We start from the raw sequence: 22,315 nt of genomic DNA on the forward strand, positions 1-22,315 counted from the left end.
ATCTGATCCTGCTTAGCTTTAAACATAACCTCACATTAAAGGAATAGGGGTTATAAACTTCATTTAACTTATTTCGAAACTAGACTTTACACAAAACTACAAATACAGATAAACGCACTTTGAAGGGCCAGTATTTTTATGCACTCTATATGAAAAGTTGGACTTCTTACACCGTGTGCCCTGCTGTATATTTTCCCCCATGGATGAGTGCATGCTCACGAATGCCTCCTTTTAAAGTGTGGCCCTGTGTTTGTGTCTGTCCTCCAGTCCCGCCCGAGGACCCGGTGGTGGAGGGAACCCCGGAGCTCCTGCTGATGGCCGGGACTCCATTCAACCTGACCTGCGTGACCCGCGGGGCCAAGCCTGCAGCCCACATCCAGTGGACCAAGGATGGAGTGGCTGTGGAGGGAGCTCACCAGTCCACGGTGACTCACACACACACACACAGTGTGGCAACAACTTGTGCACGGAGGGAGGGGGGGGAGTCACGCATACATTTACTACAGCGAAATGCAAAACCTCACATCAATAATGGCTTTAAAACAGTTTGTAATAGTATGTGTAATGTTTACAATCTACTCCTCAGTCTGTTTGTGGGTTTTTTATTTGTTTTTGTTTTTTGCCGTGGGCACGTTATGTAGGGGAAGTAGATTATGTGCACCTCAGGCCGCACAGCATCCCTGAAGTCCTGCATTAGGGAAATGGTGCGCAGCGCTTGCAGCGGTGTACACAAAGTCTGCAAGTTCCTGCTTGATGAGATGCCAACATATCAGCAAATATTTATTAAGAAATGTTTTGAATACTCACAAAATGCTGATTTAGTTGTGGTATTCTATGTCTTGAAGGAGACTTAAAACACTGAACTGTAGGAAAATACAGATTTTATTTTCAGTCGCGGCATCAAAGGTGCACTGAAGTACATCGCCACTGTCCATCCATCCTCTATTTACTGTGTCCAACTTGAAACGTTCTGCAATAATTGTTGGAGGAGATGATTTCAACGTCTCCGTTCACAACTTCAGTCAGGTTTTTATGCTGTTCTCAAACAATATATATGTAATTAAAAAGTGGCAGATAAAGAAACTGCTTTGACTGGAGGCCAGCTTAAATAGGGGAATGGGAAACAGCTATAGAGCTTTTGTCATTTTTTACCTACACAAATGACCACGCACAGGATTGTGATTTAGTGATTTATTCCGAACGTGCAAATGATATGCACATATGAGCAAATAAACAGCAATGATAATACAAAAAACAGACAGTCGAATAAAAGAAAAAAAATGACATGACATAAAAAAAGCAATAAAATAAAAAAAGCAGCACAATAATTTCACTTACATGTCTGAAAAGGGATGGGAAGAAGTACAACATATTAACTCCTGATCCTTCTCCATAAATTATTAATAATAGTTGTTTATCTCCCTCTTCCTTTTACATTACCCCTTACTATTTATATATACACACACACACATGCATTCATATACACATACACATATCTACATATATAGGTATTCAAACACATATACTTTATATATATATAAATTCCTAATAATTAGCTAAAGTAAAAATACATGTAAACAACAATGAATACCTGGTGACAGTCAACAACCCTCATGTCTATGTCTTGAACTTTTTTTTTTTGAAGTGTTTGTGAAGTGGTTTAATTTTGGACCTTCCATAATCTGACACCACGCATTTTGAAGTGAAATCTACCCCTTAAATGATAACACCCTTCTCTTCTGCTGACCTGGCCTCCAAATGAACTGAAGAAACTTTGCAGGGACAGCTAATTAAAATAACTCTTAAAAACAGTCGACATGGGATGTGTGCATTATCACTTGTTACTGCCGTTGACACGAGGCCTACGCATGCCTGCATCACTAAGTCAGCGTCTGTCTTCATGTGGTGGCGACAACTTAAAAGGCACAAAGATCCAAGTCGTGTTTAATTAACCCGCAGCCACAGGAACGCACAGACGGGAGATGCACTTGGCGACACCTTCACACGCGCTCTAACATTTAGCCCTTTTCAGCTCCTACATCCAGACGCCCCACGATCCATGAGCACGATCCACGATCTTGCACACATGAAGTTTACGCCTGCATATGCACTCTCACAATATCATATGCGCAGAGGAGCAGCAGCGGCGCAAACACTGAGTCACACACTCGAATGCGTATGTTTCTACACATGCTCATACATATTACATGCTGCTCTCATATTGCACGAAGCGATTCCCGTGTTCTTGTGACTTGACTTTGTGGACGCATTTCGCCAGGATCTCCTCGATGCAACAAAACTGGATTATATATTCACAGAGGACAGATGAAGATTTATAGCTTCAGTTTTATGACTCCAAATGTGGAATATATTAACCACGGATTCATATATCAGTTATTTTATTCTATATCTTCAGTTTCCTTCCTTCATAATCTCACAAATTTTATTTATTCACTTTACGGGTTGGTATTTATATGATCCTTTCTCCTCTGCTTCCTATAATATCTTGTGTTTCCTCCTTCCCGTCCGCCTTGCTCCTCCTCCGTCGGCTTCCTAAATACTCCTGAATGACACCTCCCCCTTCTTTTTTTTCCCCTCCTAGGAGGTGTTGCCAGACAGGAAGAGGGTGACGACCAGGAGCTACCTGCCCATCACGCCGGTCGACACTGACAGCGGCAGTAATTTCACCTGCGTGGCCAGCAATCCCGCCGTGCCGATGGGCAAACGAGCCACCGTCACCCTCAACGTCCACCGTGCGTTGTTCTCTGCTCAGTCTGTGTTGACAAGCTGCAAAATCAGTCCGATATTTTAATGAGCTGTCCCAGCGCTTGTCAACGTGAAGCGATTATCAGCGAAAAAAACAAAAACAAAAAAACATAACCCTCTCCCTCCATGTGCAGTACATGAATCTACAGCCGCCATTATTTTTCAACACATTCTCAAACCAGGGATGGATTAAGCAGCTTGTGTTTTTTTCTTTTGACACCCAATTAAAAGTAAATATTTTTTTTGTGTGCAAATGCAGTAAAAAGTACTATGGGACACAAGGCAACTGTCCTTTGAATATCCACTCAAGAGCAGTAGTGTGTGTGTTCAAATCTTTGTTGTAATTACAGAGAAAAACTGTAGGAAGTGTGACTGACCCAGAGTTGCACCTCTGTACTGGAATAATGAACCTACTGGTTTTGGACTATCTGTGCTTTTTTAGTCTGCACAAGCCTCAATGTCTAGACAAACTCTAGAGGAAGAGATACATGCACCAATCAGGCACAACATTATGACCACAGACAGGAGAACATTGACCTTTAACCTAGTGACTATTCAGTGTTCTGCTGGGAAACCTTTAGACCTGATATTCATTCATGTGGATGTTACTTAGACATGGAGAACCCACCTAGACCTCTAGACACACCCCTACCCCATAGCAGTGACACTCCTTGATGGCAGAAACACACAAAAAAAACATTTCAGGAACAACTAAAAAAAAAACATCACAAGGTCTTGACCTGGCCTCCAAATTCACTAGATCTCAAACTGATCCAACAGTGACAGGTGGCAGCCTGAGCTAACAGGTAGCACAGTTGGGTGGGCGGGTCTCAACATCCAGGCTGCTTTAGCTCCGCCCCAACACGACTCCCACGTCCATATTTGGAGTGTGTACGGAGTAAAGTTCATCCAACATGGCGACCCTGGGCTTTGCTCACTTTGGGCTTCATTTTCTAGGTTCAGAATCCAATGGGTGACGTCATGATGGGTTTGTCTACAGTGTATAAAGTCAGTGATAGGACCCAAAGGCCCCCACTAACAACACAGTGCTTCCAATGTTTTGGAGGCACAAGGGAGACCTACACATTATTAGGAAGGTGGTCATAATGTTACGCCTGATTGGTGTAGTTGAAACCTTCATTTTCCACCTCAGAGCAGCAAACACAACACACCAGATTGTTTGGCTGTCTTCTAAACTGTGTGTCCGCACAGTGGCATGTAGAATGTGATCCTGTGCAGTCGTGGCTGCAGCGCTCTCACAACGCTCCCTGAAAAACGACTTTCCCTTTACACAAACACACACGCTACCCACAAGGCTGCCACCCTAAAAGGGAAAAGGCTCCTTAGATGTACACAGAGTGTGTGCACAAAAGCTGGATTTCAGTGTGAAAGTTCGTGTGACTTGTTTGTGTCCAAATTCTCTTATAAGTAATTAATCTTCACAGCAGAGGACTGAATGTGCATGTGTCTCCATGTAGATCCTCCTACAGTGACTCTGTCCATCGAGCCGCGCTCTGTTCTGGAGGGCGAGAGAGTTACCTTCACCTGCCAGGCCACTGCCAACCCCCCCATCATGGGCTACAGGTCTGGATGCACTTTTAATGTACAGTATTTTGTATATTGCTTCATGTGCAGTTCAGGTTGCTGGGAACTTTTTTTCTGCAGGGCTACATTAGCAGCATAATCAGATGTTTAATGCCAATGGATTTTCTCTCATCTATTCCGGTCCGCTCGTATCGACTCCCTGGAACTGTTCCTGAAATGCAGCTTTGCTTAGAGAACACAATCGGTGAAAGTATTGACTATTTGTAAAGTTAAACACTGACTTTTATCTTGAGCGACAGCCCCGAAGCGCACAACTTGCAAATTGCCGGACTTTAACACAATGTTTTTAATGTGAGGTTGGAGACTCCACCTGAGGGTCCGAGTGTGGGAGCGGTGCCAAGTGCTGGGGCACTAAGCCTGCTGAGTGTGTATTAAAGTGTCATTATTTAACGAAAGATGAGCAATATGATTTTCAGCAATGTGGAGCACGAATAACAGGAAGGAAGAGACTTCTTTTTTTTTCTTGCAATCATTCCCTCAGGTTTTGAAATCAATGTGCTATAAAATGTCAGGGGTTAATTGATGACATAAAAACGCTCATTGTCTAATAGTGGAAATTCAACATTTGGCTCTGCACCAAAACATTATAAAAACCCATTTTCCCTTCCAAATCTCCCGCTAACTGGCTGACATAACGGTAATTTGCACCGCTTGAAAACGTGTTAAATGGTGTCCTGCGTTTCCCCCGTCAGGTGGGCTAAAGGGGGCGTCCTGCTGGAGGGGGCCAGGGAGAGCATGTTCATCACCACGGCCGACCACTCCTTCTTCACCGAGCCCGTGTCCTGTCAGGTGTTCAACGCCGTGGGAAACACCAACGTCAGCATCCTCGTGGACGTGCACTGTGAGTGGAGCGCTCCGGAGCCGAGCGAGATCCTGATGATACGATATGTTTTAGCGGCTCTGATGGGTCTTTATTTGTCTGAAGGAACACACTCCGTTTTTACCGTGTTACGACACGCTGTTCATTTTGTTGCGCAGAATAGATTTGCAAAGGAGGGCGGCTACACATTTTTTGCCCTCTCGGTTTAATTCGGTTCAACAAAGCCTTGTTTTCAAACGCCTGTATGTGAGGATGAGACAATGGGAATTAAAGCTACACTGTATAACGTCTTTCTCCTCCTACTGGCAGTGGGAGTAATTACTCAAATAATGTTGATCCATGCGTGGGACGCATGTTTATATTCCTTTTACAGTTACACCAAACTAAAACTTTAACTAACACACACACACACATATATATAATAATGCACCAAGTCACAAAGCTCATATCATCTCACACTGGTTTCTTGAACATGACGATGAGTTCACTGTACTCCAATGGCCTCCACAGTCACCAGATCTCAGTCCAATAGAGATTCTCATCATAGATGTGCAGCCGACAAATCTGCAGAAACTCTGTGATGCTATCATGTCAATATGGATCAACATCTCCATGAGGAATGATTCCAACACCTTGTTGAAAGTATGACACCGAGACTTAAGTTAGTTCTGAAGGCAAAAGGGGGTCCAACCTTTTACTGGCAAGGTGTACCTAATAAAGTGGCCAGTGAGTGTGTATATTGGACCCTCTCTCCCAGCGTTGTGTTTCGCGTGCAGGCGTTTTAATCCTCTTACTGTCTTTCAGTTGGCCCAATACTGGTGGTGGAGCCCAGGCCGGTCACGGTGGATGTGGATTCCGACGTCACGCTCAACTGCAAGTGGTCCGGAAACCCTCCCCTCACCCTCACCTGGACCAAAAAGGGCACCAGCACGGTGAGAGTGAACCCCCAACACCCACGTTGACCCGGGAACTCCAGTAAATACTTATTGATTAGACGCGAGCAGATATTTTCTGGGGAAGCTCCGTCCCGAAAATAGAACTGGACCTGTATTAAAAACGCAGACTTCATAAATGTTTTCTCACTTGTAATGCAGACGTTTAGTCGTGAGACTCCGTCTTCGCATCTTAAATCTTTAATTCATGCCTAACAACTTGAGAAAGGCTTGAGGAAAAAAAAAAAAAAAACATTAATGGAGCCTGCTGAGTAAATCAACATGTTTTATGAATAAAATATACATCTCTCCCCCTACATCCATCTCACTTTTTTCCCCTGTCCGTCTATCTCTATTCTCCAAATCTCAAACTTACCATTATGTTATTATATGTTTTTATTATTTATTTTTTTGCCTATTCACCTGCCGGTGTGTGTGTGTTTGTCCAGGTGCTAAGCAACAGCAACCAGCTGTATTTGAAGTCGGTGAGCCAGGCTGATGCAGGCCAGTACGTCTGCAAGGCCATCGTGCCCCGGATCGGAGTGGGAGAGACAGAGGTTACGCTCACAGTCAACGGTCAGTTAATATCCACTTACTGTGCTATTAATAACGGAGCTGAAGCAAGCAAGTTCATAAAACATGTAGAACGGGTCCTCCTACGTGCATAGAAAGGTCCCTGTCTCTGTGTTGAACATGGGAGATGAAAAATTAAACCACAGTGACCTCCGTAATGTGTTTGTTTGATCTAGTGTCTCTCTGTAAGCGTGCATCATCTGTTTGGAGCCCACTGATAGCTGAAGCCTTTGAATTTACAGAGCACAGCGATGCATGGTTATTATTATTACTGTCTACCTGGCATGTACACAAATAAGTACTCAATACGCCGATCAGACATAACATTATGACCGCCTTCCTAAGGTCGTTGCAGCATCTACAGGGGTTTCATCACTGTCACTAATATCAGCGATCAACCACCCCCTTCTAGCTTGGAGCCCTAGTAAATTGCCTAGTTTGTAGCAGCATGTAGCATGTAGCCTACTTGTTCAATGAAAAACATGAATGGCCTTCTGAGAGTAGATGCTGCAATCCTCTCCATCGACATCATCGTGAAACAGAGCAACGAGGTCATGTCCTTTTTTTTTATTTTTGTCTTTCTATTTTTCCTCCTTACTGTACAAAAAGAAAGAGTGCGATGATAAAGAGTGTAGATAAAGATAGTATGATTGTGCATTTAGGTCTCATGCTGTGAAAAAGAACTCTGCGTGTAGCTAAATGCTTAGATTAAAAAAGGTGTCATTGTAAAAACAGAAATCTCATTTTACAAAAAAAGACAAACATGGTTTCAAGGTTTGTTGAGCACATTTTATTTTGTGTTTACTGAGACAAAGAGTGTTTTTCTTATTGTATTAATACTTAATGTATTTACCAAACTAAACATTTTGAATGCTTAAATATGAAAAAACACTGGCCCCACCTCGGCCCCCTGATAATTTTGATCTAAAAACACCACTGTCTATCGATTTAAATATCAACAGTATGGATACCAAGGCTAGTATCGGTATCGGATCGATACTGGCATGATGGGATCAATACTTTTGTTACAGTTTCTCTTCTACACGTCCAGTAAATTACTTCTCACCGAGTTTCTCCATGTCTGTGTGCGTCAGGACCTTCTCCGTCCCCTCCTGTAGTAAAAGACATGGACAGAGTTTGACTCTCAAATCCTAGAATCACAGCAGCATCAGCTGGAACTGATGCTGATATTCACTTATTTGCTCAACTGACTTTGTTACTGATGTTGTATTCCATTGTTGCTATGTTGTTAAGATTGTTATATTTTTATTTTTATTACATTGTTTTTTTTTCTTATGTTGCACTAATGACTTTCTGAAACTACTGTGTGCAGTAAAACTATTTATTTTTTTATACTGTTAAATTGTTTTATATTGTAATTAGTTGATGGAAACAGATTTATCTCACTCAAATATTTGTGTTGTATCATAATTATAATCAACTAATGAAGCCAAGGTTACGAAGTTATTCAAAGATCATGACGTTTCAAGTAAAATAGTGTTGGTATCGGCATCCATATCGGCCACACTAGCCCCGTATTTACTAGGTATCGGATTGATACCAAAATCCCCAGTATCGCCCACCTCTACTAGGTGAGTGGTGCATGTATACGTAACATCCAAATGAAAACCAAGTCCCAAACATCGAATCGTCACAAGATGGTCAATGGTATTTCCTTCTCCTGCCTGTCGGTGGTTTTAATGTTGTGGCTGATCAGTGTAAATCAAAACTAATTCAACACAATGAACGAAGGGGCGATTGCAAATACTCCTTAAATCTTCTCCAAATAACACGCAACCTGACAACCTTAGTCCTGAAACACGTGCTCAATAGACAGTTTGGGATTCAAACTTAAGGCCACGTGTATTGTGCGTGATCTGAGTTCCCTGTGCTGGTTTTGCTACGTGGAGTTTTATCAGTAGAGCTACCTCCATCTGTTTTGCCTCATCTCACCACTGAACGCGAGGCCATGTTTGCTGCGTTAACATTCCTTCATTCGCCGCGATCAAGAGCAACAGCACTGCGGCCTTTTCAGAGGACATGTTCAAACTCTCCACGTCTGCTTGAGAAACTGCCTCTTCGCACGGACACAAAGCTAAGCACAAACACGACTGTACTTACTGTGCGTGCCAACGCAATCCATCAGCGCGGCCTGATGCTCCCTCCGTCCTGTCCCGTTTGAAGATAAATGAACGTCGGCCAGTGGGCAGTTCGGGGGGATTCTCTGGGATTTGTTGAGTCATTTGTGCCAAGGAACACGTTTAATGGGTCCCAGTGTCAAATGTAGCATCTTTAAGATATATATATATATTTTACTATCTTCTCAATGGACGTCTCATTTAATGACAGGGGTCCTGATTTATATCTGCTAAACGGTTTCTAAATGAAACATGATTCGTCGTCTTAACCCTCCCTGTGCATTCATGTCGCCCCCTCTTAGGCCCACCCATCATCTCCAGTGATCCCGTCCAGTTCGCCGTCCGAGGGGAGAGAGGGGAGATCAAGTGTTATATCGCCAGCACCCCCCCACCCGACAAGATTGTAAGTCCAATGCTTGGGAGTCGTAGCTCTGCTGCAGAGGTGTTTGACCTTTTCAGTTTCCATCTGTCTCAGACAGAGATCCCGAACACATCCCTGAAAACAAAATGATTTTTTATTTTTTTTTTTTTACATTCAACCTGTGTCACTGGCTCAAACAACTCTGGCGCAGGCAGCGTTGTTCTCCAGCTGTGTCATGGGTATGTGAGAACAATCTGTTCCCCCTCTGTAGTGGAAGGTGTGACTCATCGAAAAGCAGCTGCCGTAGCGTTTGGCTGAGGCGAAAAGGAGGAGGCTGAGACGAGAACTGTACACGTGTTCCAGTGAGACGTTTCAGCAGATAAGATCCAAGAAACGGTGAATCACAGCTTCCTGTGTCACCGCGCGTTTATTACAGCGTTTATACGCAGCGGCTTAAAGTTTTAGTCTTAGTTTTTGGGTGAGTTCGTCAAATGTGCGTTTGGTGTGAAAAGTAATCTAATGAGAAGTGGTCTCACTTACTTTATGATGTAGCTGCTTCTTTTGAGCATAAAAGTCAAACAGACTGTGCTTTCTGGTTTTTCATGATAAAGTTCACTGGCTAGAGCAAAGCCATGGTTACACATTTAAGTTTTTCAACATCCATTCTTTGCTGCAAGCTTCCTAGCTAATGTTCATGCATTCACAGTTTTGCCCTGTTCATTATTCTGTCTGTTTTATGGAATGCTTCTAAAAAATTAGCTTCATACAAAGCGTAACCCTACAAGATGAATACAATACAACACAATAAATGTGCAGGTAAGGAAAGGAACATTTAACACCTCTTTCTCCTTATGTTGTTTTATTTGTCTAATTGTGAATGTCTTGTGATTTCCAGTTTCCTGTTAATTATCTTTTGGCCACCGACATAGTCTGCAGACCTGTTGCTTGGATACACCCGATTTAGACCGCGTTGAGCTCTGCTTCCTTGAGATTTGAATCGCGGTCGAACTAGCGAAACATTTTCCCTTCTTAAACTGCTCTATTGAGTGGTATTGAGTGCCGCGGGTCAAAGGTGTTCCTTTAACCGAGCGATGACTTTTTTGTGAAGATGTACGACTGCGATCGCTTGGGGGAAAAAAAAAAAAAAAGAGAGAGAAAAAGACCAAATAAAAACCCATAAATGGAAGCTTTAATGCCTCTCTCAGCAGAGACAGTTAGCTACAGCGCCCAGACAATGCTGCTTTCACTAGAACCGGGCCAAGATGAACGCAGCGATGCCTTCGAGAAGTGTAAACCTTGCTTCAGCAGAGAACCGTAATCGAACGTCGTGCTGATTCTGCCACAACAGCCCGACCGTTACTCATCCCGGTCTTTACCTGAAGTTACTGAGTGCAGGACTCGGATCAAGTTTCAGTTTGATATAAAGTGAGAGTTATGTAAGTCTGTGGTATAGTGTGCGATATGGACTTCAGGAAGTGGTGGGGAATCACAGAAATAAATCCACGCCTGTCTCGTTTGAGTTTGAAGGCTTGAATGAGTGTGTGTGTGTGGGGGTGAAACAGATTGAAATAAGAGGGAGAGAGATGAGGGAGAGTAAAATTTTGTACCTTTCAGCGTCAATTATCCAATTGTGCTGCGCCGACATGACAGAAATCAGAGCTTTTAGAAAGCCCCCCACTTCTCCCCCCACCCCCACCCCTCCACTGCTGCACGGCCGGGAAGCTCAAAGCGTATAATGTGATACGACATTATAGTCTCATCTTAATGCAGAGGCAAGGGGACTTATAAAATATGGACTATGATGCTGTGTGTGTCCATAAAGGAGGCAATGATAGGAGGAGCTGGACGGAGACACAGACTGAGCTGGTGCAACGTAGTTATTGAGGGAAAGAGCGATAAAGAAAGAAAAAGAAAGAAGAGGCTTTCTCACTGAATCTCGGCGACATTTTAAATATATTTATTTCTCTTTTCAAGCGGTGTTAAAAGGTACATTAGGCCAACATACGGCTGTATGTATATTTGATGCCGCCACGCTCCATATTTAATACCCTTAAAATTCCGCCTCAGCATTTTTTAAGTGGAAAAACCTGCTTGAGATTTTATCGCCTCATGCGCACTCGCCGCGCTGTCCTGTGCCCGTTGTGATTTATTCATGAGGAGTTTCATTCTTCTCCACCCTTTAAAAAGTTGTTCCACAAATTTTAATTAGCCATATAATACTGCATCTGGAGACCGAGCTACCGGGGTGTGAGGATGTAATTTGTTTTGCTTAAAATATATTTCCTGCCCAGACTCGCTTTAGTCTCTCTTAACCTTTCTTAACACCGGCCCATCTGCTTGCTGAATGTTTACTCTCGAGTATGTGTGAGTAAGATAAGATAAAGTGAAATTAGCATTATTTTTTCTTCCCCCCCCTCAGGTTAAATCGGATAATTGCTGCAGAACAGAGTGGATTTTAGATAAATATCTAATTAAGAAATAAAGGTGATGGGGTCTTCATTACAGTTATACTGAACTTCAGCCTGCTTGAAGGAGACGTGGTGATTAGGAGCATTATTCACAGATGTCTCTATGCACAGATGTAGTTAATCTTAAAACTTTTAATTGACTTTTAAGTAGCAGATAAATAAACAGCAGTTTGTTTTAAAAGTTTTATTAAAGGTGTATTATGGCGTGTTGTTAAATGTCTCTTGCAGGTTTGGGCGTGGAAGGAGAACGTATGGGAGAAGGAGAAAGGCACCCTGATGGAGCGGTACACCGTGGAGCAGAGTAAACCTCCGTCCCAGGGCGGGGCTGTCCTCTCCACCCTCACCATCAACAATGTGATGGAGTCCGACTTCCACTCCCCTTACAACTGCACCGCCTGGAACTCCTTCGGACCCGGGACCATGATCATCACTCTGAAGGAGAAAGGTACGGGGGAACGTGTTGCCTGCTCTAATCCTCACATAGGCTTCACCATCTATATCCGGGCATGTGCATTTTTATTTGATAAATGCTGACAAAAGTAAAATGTTTATGTAAACTTTTTTATGTACCACAAGAGGCACTTTAGATCCGTTTTTATTTGTACCGTTTGTATTGGATACCACGACCAGTAGGAAGATCTCAGCTTTGTTGTCTCTGGCGGCCCCTGTGGCAGGACGTGGCAATTGCAAGCGTATTTTTGAACGTCACTTTTGCACTTAAATATGCAAAAGTGTCTCCACAAACGCCTGGTATCAAATACAGTAATAAATCACCATTTGGTTATCTGATTTTACAACTGAAAGCGTGCAGCAATTCTGGTATAAGCATGCGCACATTCCTGTTGGTCGTCCCATGCAGGGCTGGGTATACAAGCCGGTATTTTTTTTTTCATGCATAAACATGTGTGCACGACATTTTTTTACTGGTTGAGAGAGGAATTAATGCAGTAGATTGACTAAGGATGGACTGTTATGTTGAGTCACACTAGTAGTATGACAAATTTGCATGGCTCTGTGTTAGCACTGCCTGCTGATAGGAAAATCTGGGGACATTTACAGCTAGGAGATAAAAAAAAAGAGAATTGTTATCAAAATGAAATGAAGAAACAGGGACAATTACAGTTTCATTTATTTTTATATATTTATTCATGTTTAAACTTATTTAAACTGCTATGTCTCTAATGTCAATAGCAGCGCTATTGTGGATACCGTAATAACTGTAGTCTGTGCGCAACATTTTTTTCTCATTCATAAAAAGCTAAAATTGGGGACATTGTCAGGGACAGCTTTGGCCGGGGCACCTTTTTTTGTTCTTCCGTGTCTAATTTTCATACCTTTCCATCTTCACCACACCTCACAGTGACACAGTTGCGCCATGCGTGTTTAGAAGCGCTACACTGAAAATGGTCGCGTCTGAAACAGTGTCTCTTGGTGCCTCGTTCCTAACGCTGTGTATCAAATACACCGGTACGCCGGTATATTAAAAAATTCATATCATAATGGAGAAAAATGCCGGTATACCACCCAGCCCTAGTTCCATGCTTACAGTGCTGCTTTATTTTGTTTTATTGGTTACAACTGCATAAGATGAAACATTAATGTGAGTAGAGAAAATTGAGGAGACAAAACATTGTGAACATGGGAAATAAACGCTGCAGGAAATTTGTGAGCATTATGCATACGTTTCAGAGTAGCTGCCACTCACTAATTGTTGAACAAGTGTACAGCCCTTTTTCACGATCGTGAATGGTTTCCAGTGTTTGTTTGAAGCGTGTCTGAATAATCAAAAGAGAATAAGCTGCATGTTGCAAATTTTGTGAAAGAAACAGTTGGTTGGAAAAAGTTTTTTAAAATTTGGCTTTGCAGCTATTTAAACTGGAAGGAAATGGATTCATAAGCACCAAGACCTAAAACTTTATTTATTTATTTATTACATTACATCAGATTCTGCTTGACCAAATGAAGTTCTTTCCATAATGAGAATGTATTGTGTATTACTTTCTTTGTTTGTGGTTTTCTCTGCTCGGGGCTCAGCTTATAAAAGGTGATGTCATGTACTCTTGGGCTGTTAGGTCACTCTCAGTTAAAACCTGATCAAAACCCGCACCGATTCAGATGTGAATCTATTGCTCCTCAATAGAGTATTCTGTTTACAAGAAACACAAATAAGGAGGGAGAGCTGTTTATTGTCCCCGAAAAAAAAAGATGCAGTTCTCTTTCTTTCGGATGTGTCCTTGAGCAAGATCATTAAAGAGTGGCTTCAGCAGGAGGACAAATAGATAGTCTATTCTGGATGGTTATGCTTTATTATGAGAGTTTGGTACGTCACATTACATTGAGAAAATGGATTCTTCATGCTCTGTCGGTCTTATCTGACTTTTATTCTTTCAGCTGTCAGATTTTGCCAGCTTTAGAAAATCTACCAAAACATCTTAGAGGGAGAAAGAGGGACAGAGAGAGAGAGAGAAAGAGAGAGAGAGAGAGCTTGGATTTGTCCCTATATGTTCACTTAAAGCATTTTTATCCCTTGTCTGACGAGCACGCCTTATCAACATAACCAGCCCTCAGAGATTCAACATTAAGCGAGGACACAGGAGGATTTGTTCTTAGACGACGCAGCCACGCAGGTCTCAGTGACAAAGAGGCGGCAGTTGTCCCTCAACCTCAGCCCATTCCTTTGCTTCTGTGTTTCTTTCAGATATTATTATTCCAATAGGAATTATCGCCGGGGGTACGGTGGGCTTCTTCATCCTGCTGCTTATGTTCCTGCCGGCGCTCGCCTTCTTCCTCTACCGCCAACGCAAAGGCAGTGAGTGCACACGGTGGTTGTGTAGGGGCACGCACGCACTCACTCTACGTTTCTATCAGCCTTTCTTCCATCCACTCCATCCCTATCTGTCATCCTGCCTTTCCAAGAAGAAAGGGACATGTGCCAGTCGTGTAGCATTTATTCAAATGAGATTAATGAATATTCATATAATATGGCAACCTGCCCTAAAACGCCTACTGTGCGTTTCCCCCTTTCATTCCATTGATACTGAATTGAGCGATTATTTTTTTAAAAATCGTATTTACGTGCCACTTGTGCTGTGGATAAAGTATCTAAATAACGGAGCAGAAAGGTGAATAGCGTTTAAATCGTGTATTCCTATATGTTATTTCTGCAGCCTACGGCAATCCAATTAGTATTTATGAACACAAACCACGCTCCTGCAAGAGAGAGCTGAACAGAGAGCAGAGAACAGAGAGCTAAGAGACACGTGACGTCTTTTAGTTGTTTAGTTTGAGCTTCTCCAGAGCAAATAAAGAATCAGGGAAGACAGTGAAGGTGACTGGCAGAGTCCCCAGAGGGATTTTCTGGGGATAAGAGTGTTTTTTTCTGGTTCAGAGCTGATAACACAGCAAAAAAAACCCAAAAAAAAAACTATATATATATATACTCTATATATATATATTTGGAAATAGAAACTCCAACAAACGTCGTTGTGGCTCCAGATAAACAGTCTCTCATTTGTTGTCTATGATTTAAATCTTTAAATCTTTGGAAATCTTTACTTCTCTCTGGCTGTGGAAGAGATCTGAAAAGTAAAACCAGTGTGGAACGCGCAATACCACATGTGTTTCGCTGCACGTCTTCAAAAATTATTTGAATAAACTCCAATTTATAAGTCTTCCTCTTCCTCAATGAAAACTCTCCACAGAAGTCATTATGATGCCATTAGATTAACTCACTTCTTCTGAGCCATGTAGTCATGTTCCTTTGGAAGATAATTCTATAATTAAGTAGATGTTAATTAACCCCTGAGACTGCGTGTCCTCATATGGGGACACTTTTGGTCACTTGGTCAGACGTCTACTCTGAATTGGGACAATAATCAGACGGCAAGTGATGATCTCAAAGTCCAAAAAAGAAGTACAGACAACAACATATATCGCAGGCCCGTCCATGTTGGCCAAATATAGTCACTTCTGGCCACAGAGAACAAGATGGCGACGACCAAATGCAACCCCCTGTTGAAGAGCTATGTTCTGCTCGGCATAATATTATGTTTATGTGTGAGATTTCTGAACAGTGAAGCTTTCTTGCCTTCTTTGGAACAACCACAAGGAGGTGCTGTAGGCAGAGATAGGGGGGCTTTAAACTTAAACTCAAAAACAGTTTGGAGTAACAAAAAAATAACCAACTGAACAATAAAAAAAGACAATTAAAGCCAAGAAGTCAACTTAAAATTGAGTTGTTTCATTGTTTCCATGAATATGTTTTTTCCTCCAGGTCGCCGTGGTGTCACCCTCGGTAAACCGGACATCAAGGTGGAGACGGTCAACAAAGAAACCCACAGCCTGGAGGAGGAGGCGACCAACGTCTCCACGGCAACCCGTATGGCCAAGGTCATGTACTCCGTAAGTAGACACCCATCTGAGTCACCGGGGGCCGCGGAGAGGAGGCGTATGGGTCAAGGCGTTAAACGTACAGATGCATCGACACTAAGGGCGACATGGCAGTCACATTCACAAGTACACACATTCAACACCGAGTCATCCTCACTCTGCACCGCACTCATGTAAAAACCCACACCCTCCCTTTAACTTAATTGTGTTCCTTTTAGAAAAGCCTTCAGCGCCTGAAGTCCTGAAGAATGTAATCGACGAAGCTCCTCTGACATCGTGTTTTCTTTTTTTTAAAACGCTCGGCCCACAAACCTTTTTTTTTTTCTTTTTCCCGACGACTAACCGTTTCTCGTCTTTACTCTCTTGGAATGAAAAACCTGAAACTCTGTTTTCCTCTCCCCTCCCTCTCTTCCTCCTCCTTTCCTTTCTCACCCTCCCTCTTTCCGTGTGTGTGTTTCGTTGTTTGATGGTTTAGTTTCTGCCCTCTGTTTCCCTCTCTCCCTCCACTCAGCCGTTCAAAGACGACATGGACCTGAAGCAGGACATCAGAAGTGAGAGCGACACCCGGGAGGAGTACGAGCTCAAGGTGAGTTGACTCAGCAAAGACGTTTTGGCATGCTGACACCGGGGGTTTTGCGGAAAACACTTATCTACGGCATCTTTGACATTGTATCCTGCATGGTGCATGAGCTTTGTGATCATGTTCATCTCTTTGTTCCTAGTAGGTGTTCTCTTTCCTCAGGTCCAGCATTAACGCTGCAGTTACAAGTCTCTTTTTCATAACAACAACAGCCAGTGGGTGTCACAGACTTTCCTGAAAATTTGCGTTTTGGTTACTTTGTCCTGGGAAGCTCGCACATATGAATCTGACCAGGTTTCTCTTACAATCCTGCATTTTTAAGCAATCGTGATTCTGCTGAGTTCCAGCCAAGTTCAAATGGCATTATTTCCACTTTTCTATACTGGCCCAAGAGAAGTATTAAATGAATGATACCAGTTTTAAGGGTTTTATTCCAGGTAAGGAATGCTGAACACATACAGTACTGTGTGCTGCATCACTCATGCACCATTATTACATACAGCATCGATGTCACCGAGCATTTCACCCTGCAATGACAACATCAATATGTTAAATGAGCAAATTTAAAAAAAATATATGATCTAGGTGCCTGATTTTGGTCAGTGTTTTTCAATTTGGCCTCTTATTTACTGAGAGTTTTAATAGAGGGTATGCACTGGCGTCACTTCCACCCGGGGCCACACCCCTAAGTGGCAAAAACATGGAAATGTATCAGTAAATACTGGGAGACCAGGAAAAACGTGTTTTATCAGATCAAACTAAAGATGATCCATATAAACTACCAAAAAAACAAATGGTCCACGAACACCGACATGTGACCAGAAATCAGTTCTCCTGATATTTATATTGACCTGATTTCAACACCAGGAAATACTATACTGATACTAAAGTATGACCTTTTGGTACTTTATACAACACAGCTTCAACAGCCTCAGTTTCAGTTAGTTTCAGTTCATCTCAGTTATGATAAATGTAGCTAAATAAAAGATGCTAACGCTAAGAGCTTTACTGAGAAGTAACGTTAGCTATATGATACTGTAGCGACATGGACCTGGATGTTAAAAGAAGGAGTGATCACAAATATTCAGTTTATGGTTTTATTGTTATTTATTGTTGGAACTGAAATAGTTACTGTCGGCCATAACTACACCACAACAACAACATCCACAAACCTATCTGACTTATAAACTTATATCTCCAGAACATAACCTAAGAAGTAACTTAAGGTCAAAAAAATACAGCATAAATTAATATTACCTGACACTAAATGTGATTCCGGTTGTTCCTTCTCGATCCATTTACTTCGGGACTTCGGGAGCCTGTAAAAATATCTCTCCGACTGCTTTTTAAATCTGTTGGTACAGTCGATCACACAACCATTTTTAAACTCAGTTTTACAGTTTAGATGCTATTAAAGCCTATGATTCAAACTAATGCTGCTAATCTCCATGCTCAACATCACAGATTTGCTATATACCTGCTTTTGCTAACACAGAGCACATCACACATATCTGAATGTTCTTTGTTCTTGCTTCACATGTCCAACAATATAAATAATACAACTAAAAGACTAACACTGTCTTGCCTGATCCCAGGATCCAACCAACGGCTACTACAACGTCCGAGCCACCACCCACGACGAGGCGCGGCCCCAGTCCCGGGTCATCCACTACCAGGGAGAGTTTCGCTCTCCAAACCCAAACAGCGGACCGTCCGGTGCCACGTCCAGCGTTCCCCAGGCTGCTGCCAGCGGTGCAGTCCCCCCCAGCGGAGTGCCAGGCTCGAGGGCAGGCTGTTACGACCCCCGCCCGCCTTCCAGGATGTCCCACGCCACCTACGCCCAATTCAACACCTTCACCAGGGCAGCACAGAGCCAGCAAGCGCCTCCCAATCCGGCTCTTCAATCACCTGGAGATTACCCCGGAGACTGCGGCATGCTGGACAGCACAACCCAACTGGCATACGACAACTACGGATACCCTTCCCAGTATCCCAGCTACCGCATGGGCTTTGCTCCACCAATAGAGGAAGGGCCGGCCTATGAGATGTATCCGACAGGACAAGGGACTGGGCCGGGTCCAGGGCCAGGACCGGGACCAGGACCGGGACAACAGAGTCCTGAAACAGGGCTGGGAAAGTACGGAAGCTCCACTCGCTTCTCGTACTCATCTCCACCCTCTGACTATTCCCATAGACACACACAACGGATGCAGACTCATGTTTGAGAAGCGGATGTACACAGTCTTGGACTTGCTTTTTTTTGCGACAGCCATACTTGTTAAACACAAAAATAATTTCAAATTACGGAAAAAAACAAAACAAACAAAAAAAAATCCACCCGTTGATACATTTTTTGGTTTTCGTTTCCCCAGCAGCCACCGCATGTGATTTAGTCCGGCGTCCGAATGGACACTGAACACATCGCGCCACATATAAGTCGTATATAATGTAGTTAGCAGCAATACATAGGCTACGACATGCAAAGCGACACGCATTTACTCCGACGAGAGCAACAGCGAGAGCCACAATCAGGAGAAAAGAGACAAAACCAGAAGAAGAGCACTTTGAAGACTCAGAGAAGAGGAGAATCAGGAGGTGCAGAGGGACGTTTTCTCTTCCTGCCGTCCTCACCTTGCTGTTTAACCATCTCCCTGAATCACACGGTCCTCCCACCACATCTCTGTAAATAAGTGCAAATGGAGATTTGGGTAAAGTTGTACAAACCTGTACATTGTGACACGGTGACCTACAGCAAACCCTCTGTTAGAAACACTTTGCGTTTCCTGACTCTCACATATCTGCAGACACACACAAACACAGACGAATCTTTAAAAAATGTTTTCATGTATTGCAGCATCGGGGCAGCTTGGACTTTAAATACACCTGGCACTTTTTGATCCCCTTTCCTCACTAAAAACTTGCCCTGTGGCGATTTTCCCGACCAGATCTACCTTGATGTAAGTGGGACAAAGCTTCTTAAGGTGGTACAGTGAGTGACCAGAGTGCCAATGCTTATGTGCCAACACACACACAAACTCTTAATGTGTGTCTCCTTTTATAAAGCGTGGACAATGAGATGCTCCGGACGACGAGGTTTTGTACATGCTACACAAGAAGAAAGGAGCGGTAGCAAGCGCCTCTGTGCTCCTTCGCCTCCTCATCTCTCATTTTTATCATCGCGATGCGTTTCTATACCCAACGTTTCCCTTCGAGGTCGATGCTATAAGCAGTATTTGTGAAGCGAGGTGTGGCGCTTTTTTCATTCAATGAATTTCTGCAATTTGTACAAAAAGATACCTCCCCTACCCTCAAGTGTCAAAAAAAAAAAAAAGTATTTGTTTCTCTCACTTGCACAGTAGAGTAGATTTTTTTTTCCATATTTATACGGAAACGTATGAAAAAAAAATGGCATTCAGAAGCATTTTATAATATTTTTATAAGGAGTTGTGGACCAAAGGTTCAGCGTTTTGGGTGACACTCACTTTTTAATGTGTACGTTGGCAATGTGATCGTCATTGGAAAAGAGACGGATGGCGTTTTTAAAGTGGATGTTGTAGATTTAAATTAGAAAACCTGAAGAGATTCACTCCAAAATGATGAATATCCACCACAAATTTTCTGTGGTGGATATCTTTGTTTGGTGCGAAGCTCTTTTCTCTGACCTCCAGTTCTTCTGACTGGACTGCCTTTTTCAAAACGTTGACGACATTCTGAACGATGGATGGAGAAACAGCAGCTGCTCACTTTGAGCTGTACATTTTGTAAGCGTCGAGAAGGTTTAAACGTGGTCTAACATATCAAAGTGAAGGTACAGCGGGTTCTATCTAGCTCATAAGGTACTTTGTACATTTGAAATATGTGTACGTGTGCTGGTTTCCTCGCTGCAGCAGAGAGTTTGGTGGCGTTTTGTGTCCCAGGTTTTTTCCTTTGTGTTGTGTCAGCTTTGGGTACGTGTGATTGGTCGTTAAGTCCCATTAAGGTTTGTAAGGATCAGCATTTAAAAAGGTTGCTAAACTAAAACTAAAATTAAAAAAAAAAAAAAAGTTGGCATTTTATGCCATATTTTTTTATCAAAATCACTCAACTTTGCACATTTATAAACGGTTTATGCTTCTGCTTCAGTCCAGACCCTAACGAGGTAGCCTCACCTCTCAAGAAATGTAACTACGAGCCACGAAGACGCAGACCTCCAGAGCTGTGATTGGTACGCTTGGTAGTAGCATGTTTCTGCTTTAATATTTCCGGCTGCATGTCCGTCTACGCAGTTTCCACATTGATAGTTTTGGATCTACAATGTTAGAAAGGTTGACTGAGAGGGTACAATTAGGGATGGGCATCAATACGATTTTATTGATACCAATGCCGTTATCAATTCTGCTCATCTTTATCAATTCCCTTATCGTTTCCTCCTTTGAATTTTTGGTTTAGAAAAAGAAGGCGTGTAAACAGCATAAAGTTTCTAAACAAGAGATAAGAGCTTGTGTGAGAAAACAAATGCCGTGTGTCGTTGCTTCAGCTTGCTTGTAATTTTGGCGCTGCATAAGTTGCACGTTGCGCTGTTACAGTCCCATCTGGTGGAGTGAAGCCACACTTTCCACCATTTCTGTCTCTCCGCCACAGTGTCTTCCTTGTCGTCACGTGACGTTAATGATGTACTTCGGCGTAAAGATTCTTCTTCTTCTTCTTTCGTTTTATGGCACTTGGCAAACAACTTTTAGGTGCATTACCGCCACCATCTGGACTGAGACTTAAAGATGTGGCACGAAAAGAATCGGTAATTGGAATCGATAAGCATGAAGGCTAATGATATGGATGAACTGAACCAGTTGGATGCGCATCCGTGTGTACGATTCACCGAAATTTCAACAAAATTCAATGTTGAATGCAAAGAAAGTGAAGCAGGTAGAAACGAAAATGATCCCGACGAAGAAGCAACGACTAGCGTAGGCTACTACGTAGGTTACGGCGTCTATGTCCCGTAGAGGCATAAACCACTTCGATTTAAACTGTCTTTATCCTTTCACTGTATACTCACACTAGGACTACACAGCGGCCTTGAATTTACAAGGTCCTTCCCTCCTCTTTACTGGACAGACAAGAGAGACAGACAGACAGACAGCAATATGGATCCACCCAGTTGTATCTTTATCCTGCATCTTCAAGCAGTTAAAAATGAGAACAGATGATGAGACCCCAGGCTGCACCATGAAGCCAGAGATCTCAGCACCTCCAGAGGTAATCATTGACTGTTTATACTTATCAGCCGTCCCATCAGCCCTACACAGTATATTATGGTAATTGTGTGCTAAGGGGTTGTAAAAAAAAAAAAAAAAAAAAAAAAACTGTATTTATTGACTCAGTTTTGAATCAACACTGCAGAGCAAAAAGGAAACCAGAGGCACGGCGCTTCATATATCAGACGAAACCTTGTAGCTCCAAGGTCAACATATAAACCGCTTCCGTTGTTACGTTGGGGGAAAGAATGGCAGATGGGGCACCTTTTTAAATTTATATGGTCATCACAGCCTTGGTATTGCATACTATTACCTCTTTACAAGCTTTTTACAGAGTTGTAGCTGTGCAGTGTTTTGCATCGGACTTGCAGTGTCATCATGACCTTGCGTGGATTTGACACAGACGAGGTACTGAGGCCAGCAAATACATGGCCAGGCCATCCAGGTAC

The 22,315-nt window shown here is 42.7% G+C and overlaps 1 protein-coding gene across 2 annotated transcripts in view; it reads left to right on the forward strand.

The window, feature by feature from the left end:
• Positions 1-22,045, forward strand: part of kirrel1b (kirre like nephrin family adhesion molecule 1b) — a 76,933-nt gene extending 54,888 nt beyond the window's left edge. Inside the window, exons 4-15 of one of the 2 annotated variants that reach the window (XM_047590588.1) lie at positions 268-425; positions 2,603-2,753; positions 4,245-4,350; positions 5,064-5,212; positions 5,996-6,123; positions 6,573-6,699; positions 9,137-9,237; positions 11,892-12,108; positions 14,362-14,472; positions 15,937-16,064; positions 16,528-16,638; positions 18,228-22,045. In XM_047590588.1, the coding sequence (XP_047446544.1) occupies positions 268-425; positions 2,603-2,753; positions 4,245-4,350; positions 5,064-5,212; positions 5,996-6,123; positions 6,573-6,699; positions 9,137-9,237; positions 11,892-12,108; positions 14,362-14,472; positions 15,937-16,064; positions 16,528-16,638; positions 18,228-18,857 (2,117 nt within the window). In that variant the 3' untranslated portion in view covers positions 18,858-22,045. The remainder of the gene's footprint in view (positions 1-267; positions 426-2,602; positions 2,754-4,244; positions 4,351-5,063; positions 5,213-5,995; positions 6,124-6,572; positions 6,700-9,136; positions 9,238-11,891; positions 12,109-14,361; positions 14,473-15,936; positions 16,065-16,527; positions 16,639-18,227) is intronic. The other variant, XM_047590589.1, reaches the window with a different exon arrangement.
• Positions 22,046-22,315: the final 270 nt, after the last annotated feature.

The sequence above is a fragment of the Mugil cephalus genome, chromosome 7 (genome assembly GCF_022458985.1).
Source record: "Mugil cephalus isolate CIBA_MC_2020 chromosome 7, CIBA_Mcephalus_1.1, whole genome shotgun sequence".
NCBI lineage: Eukaryota > Metazoa > Chordata > Actinopteri > Mugiliformes > Mugilidae > Mugil > Mugil cephalus.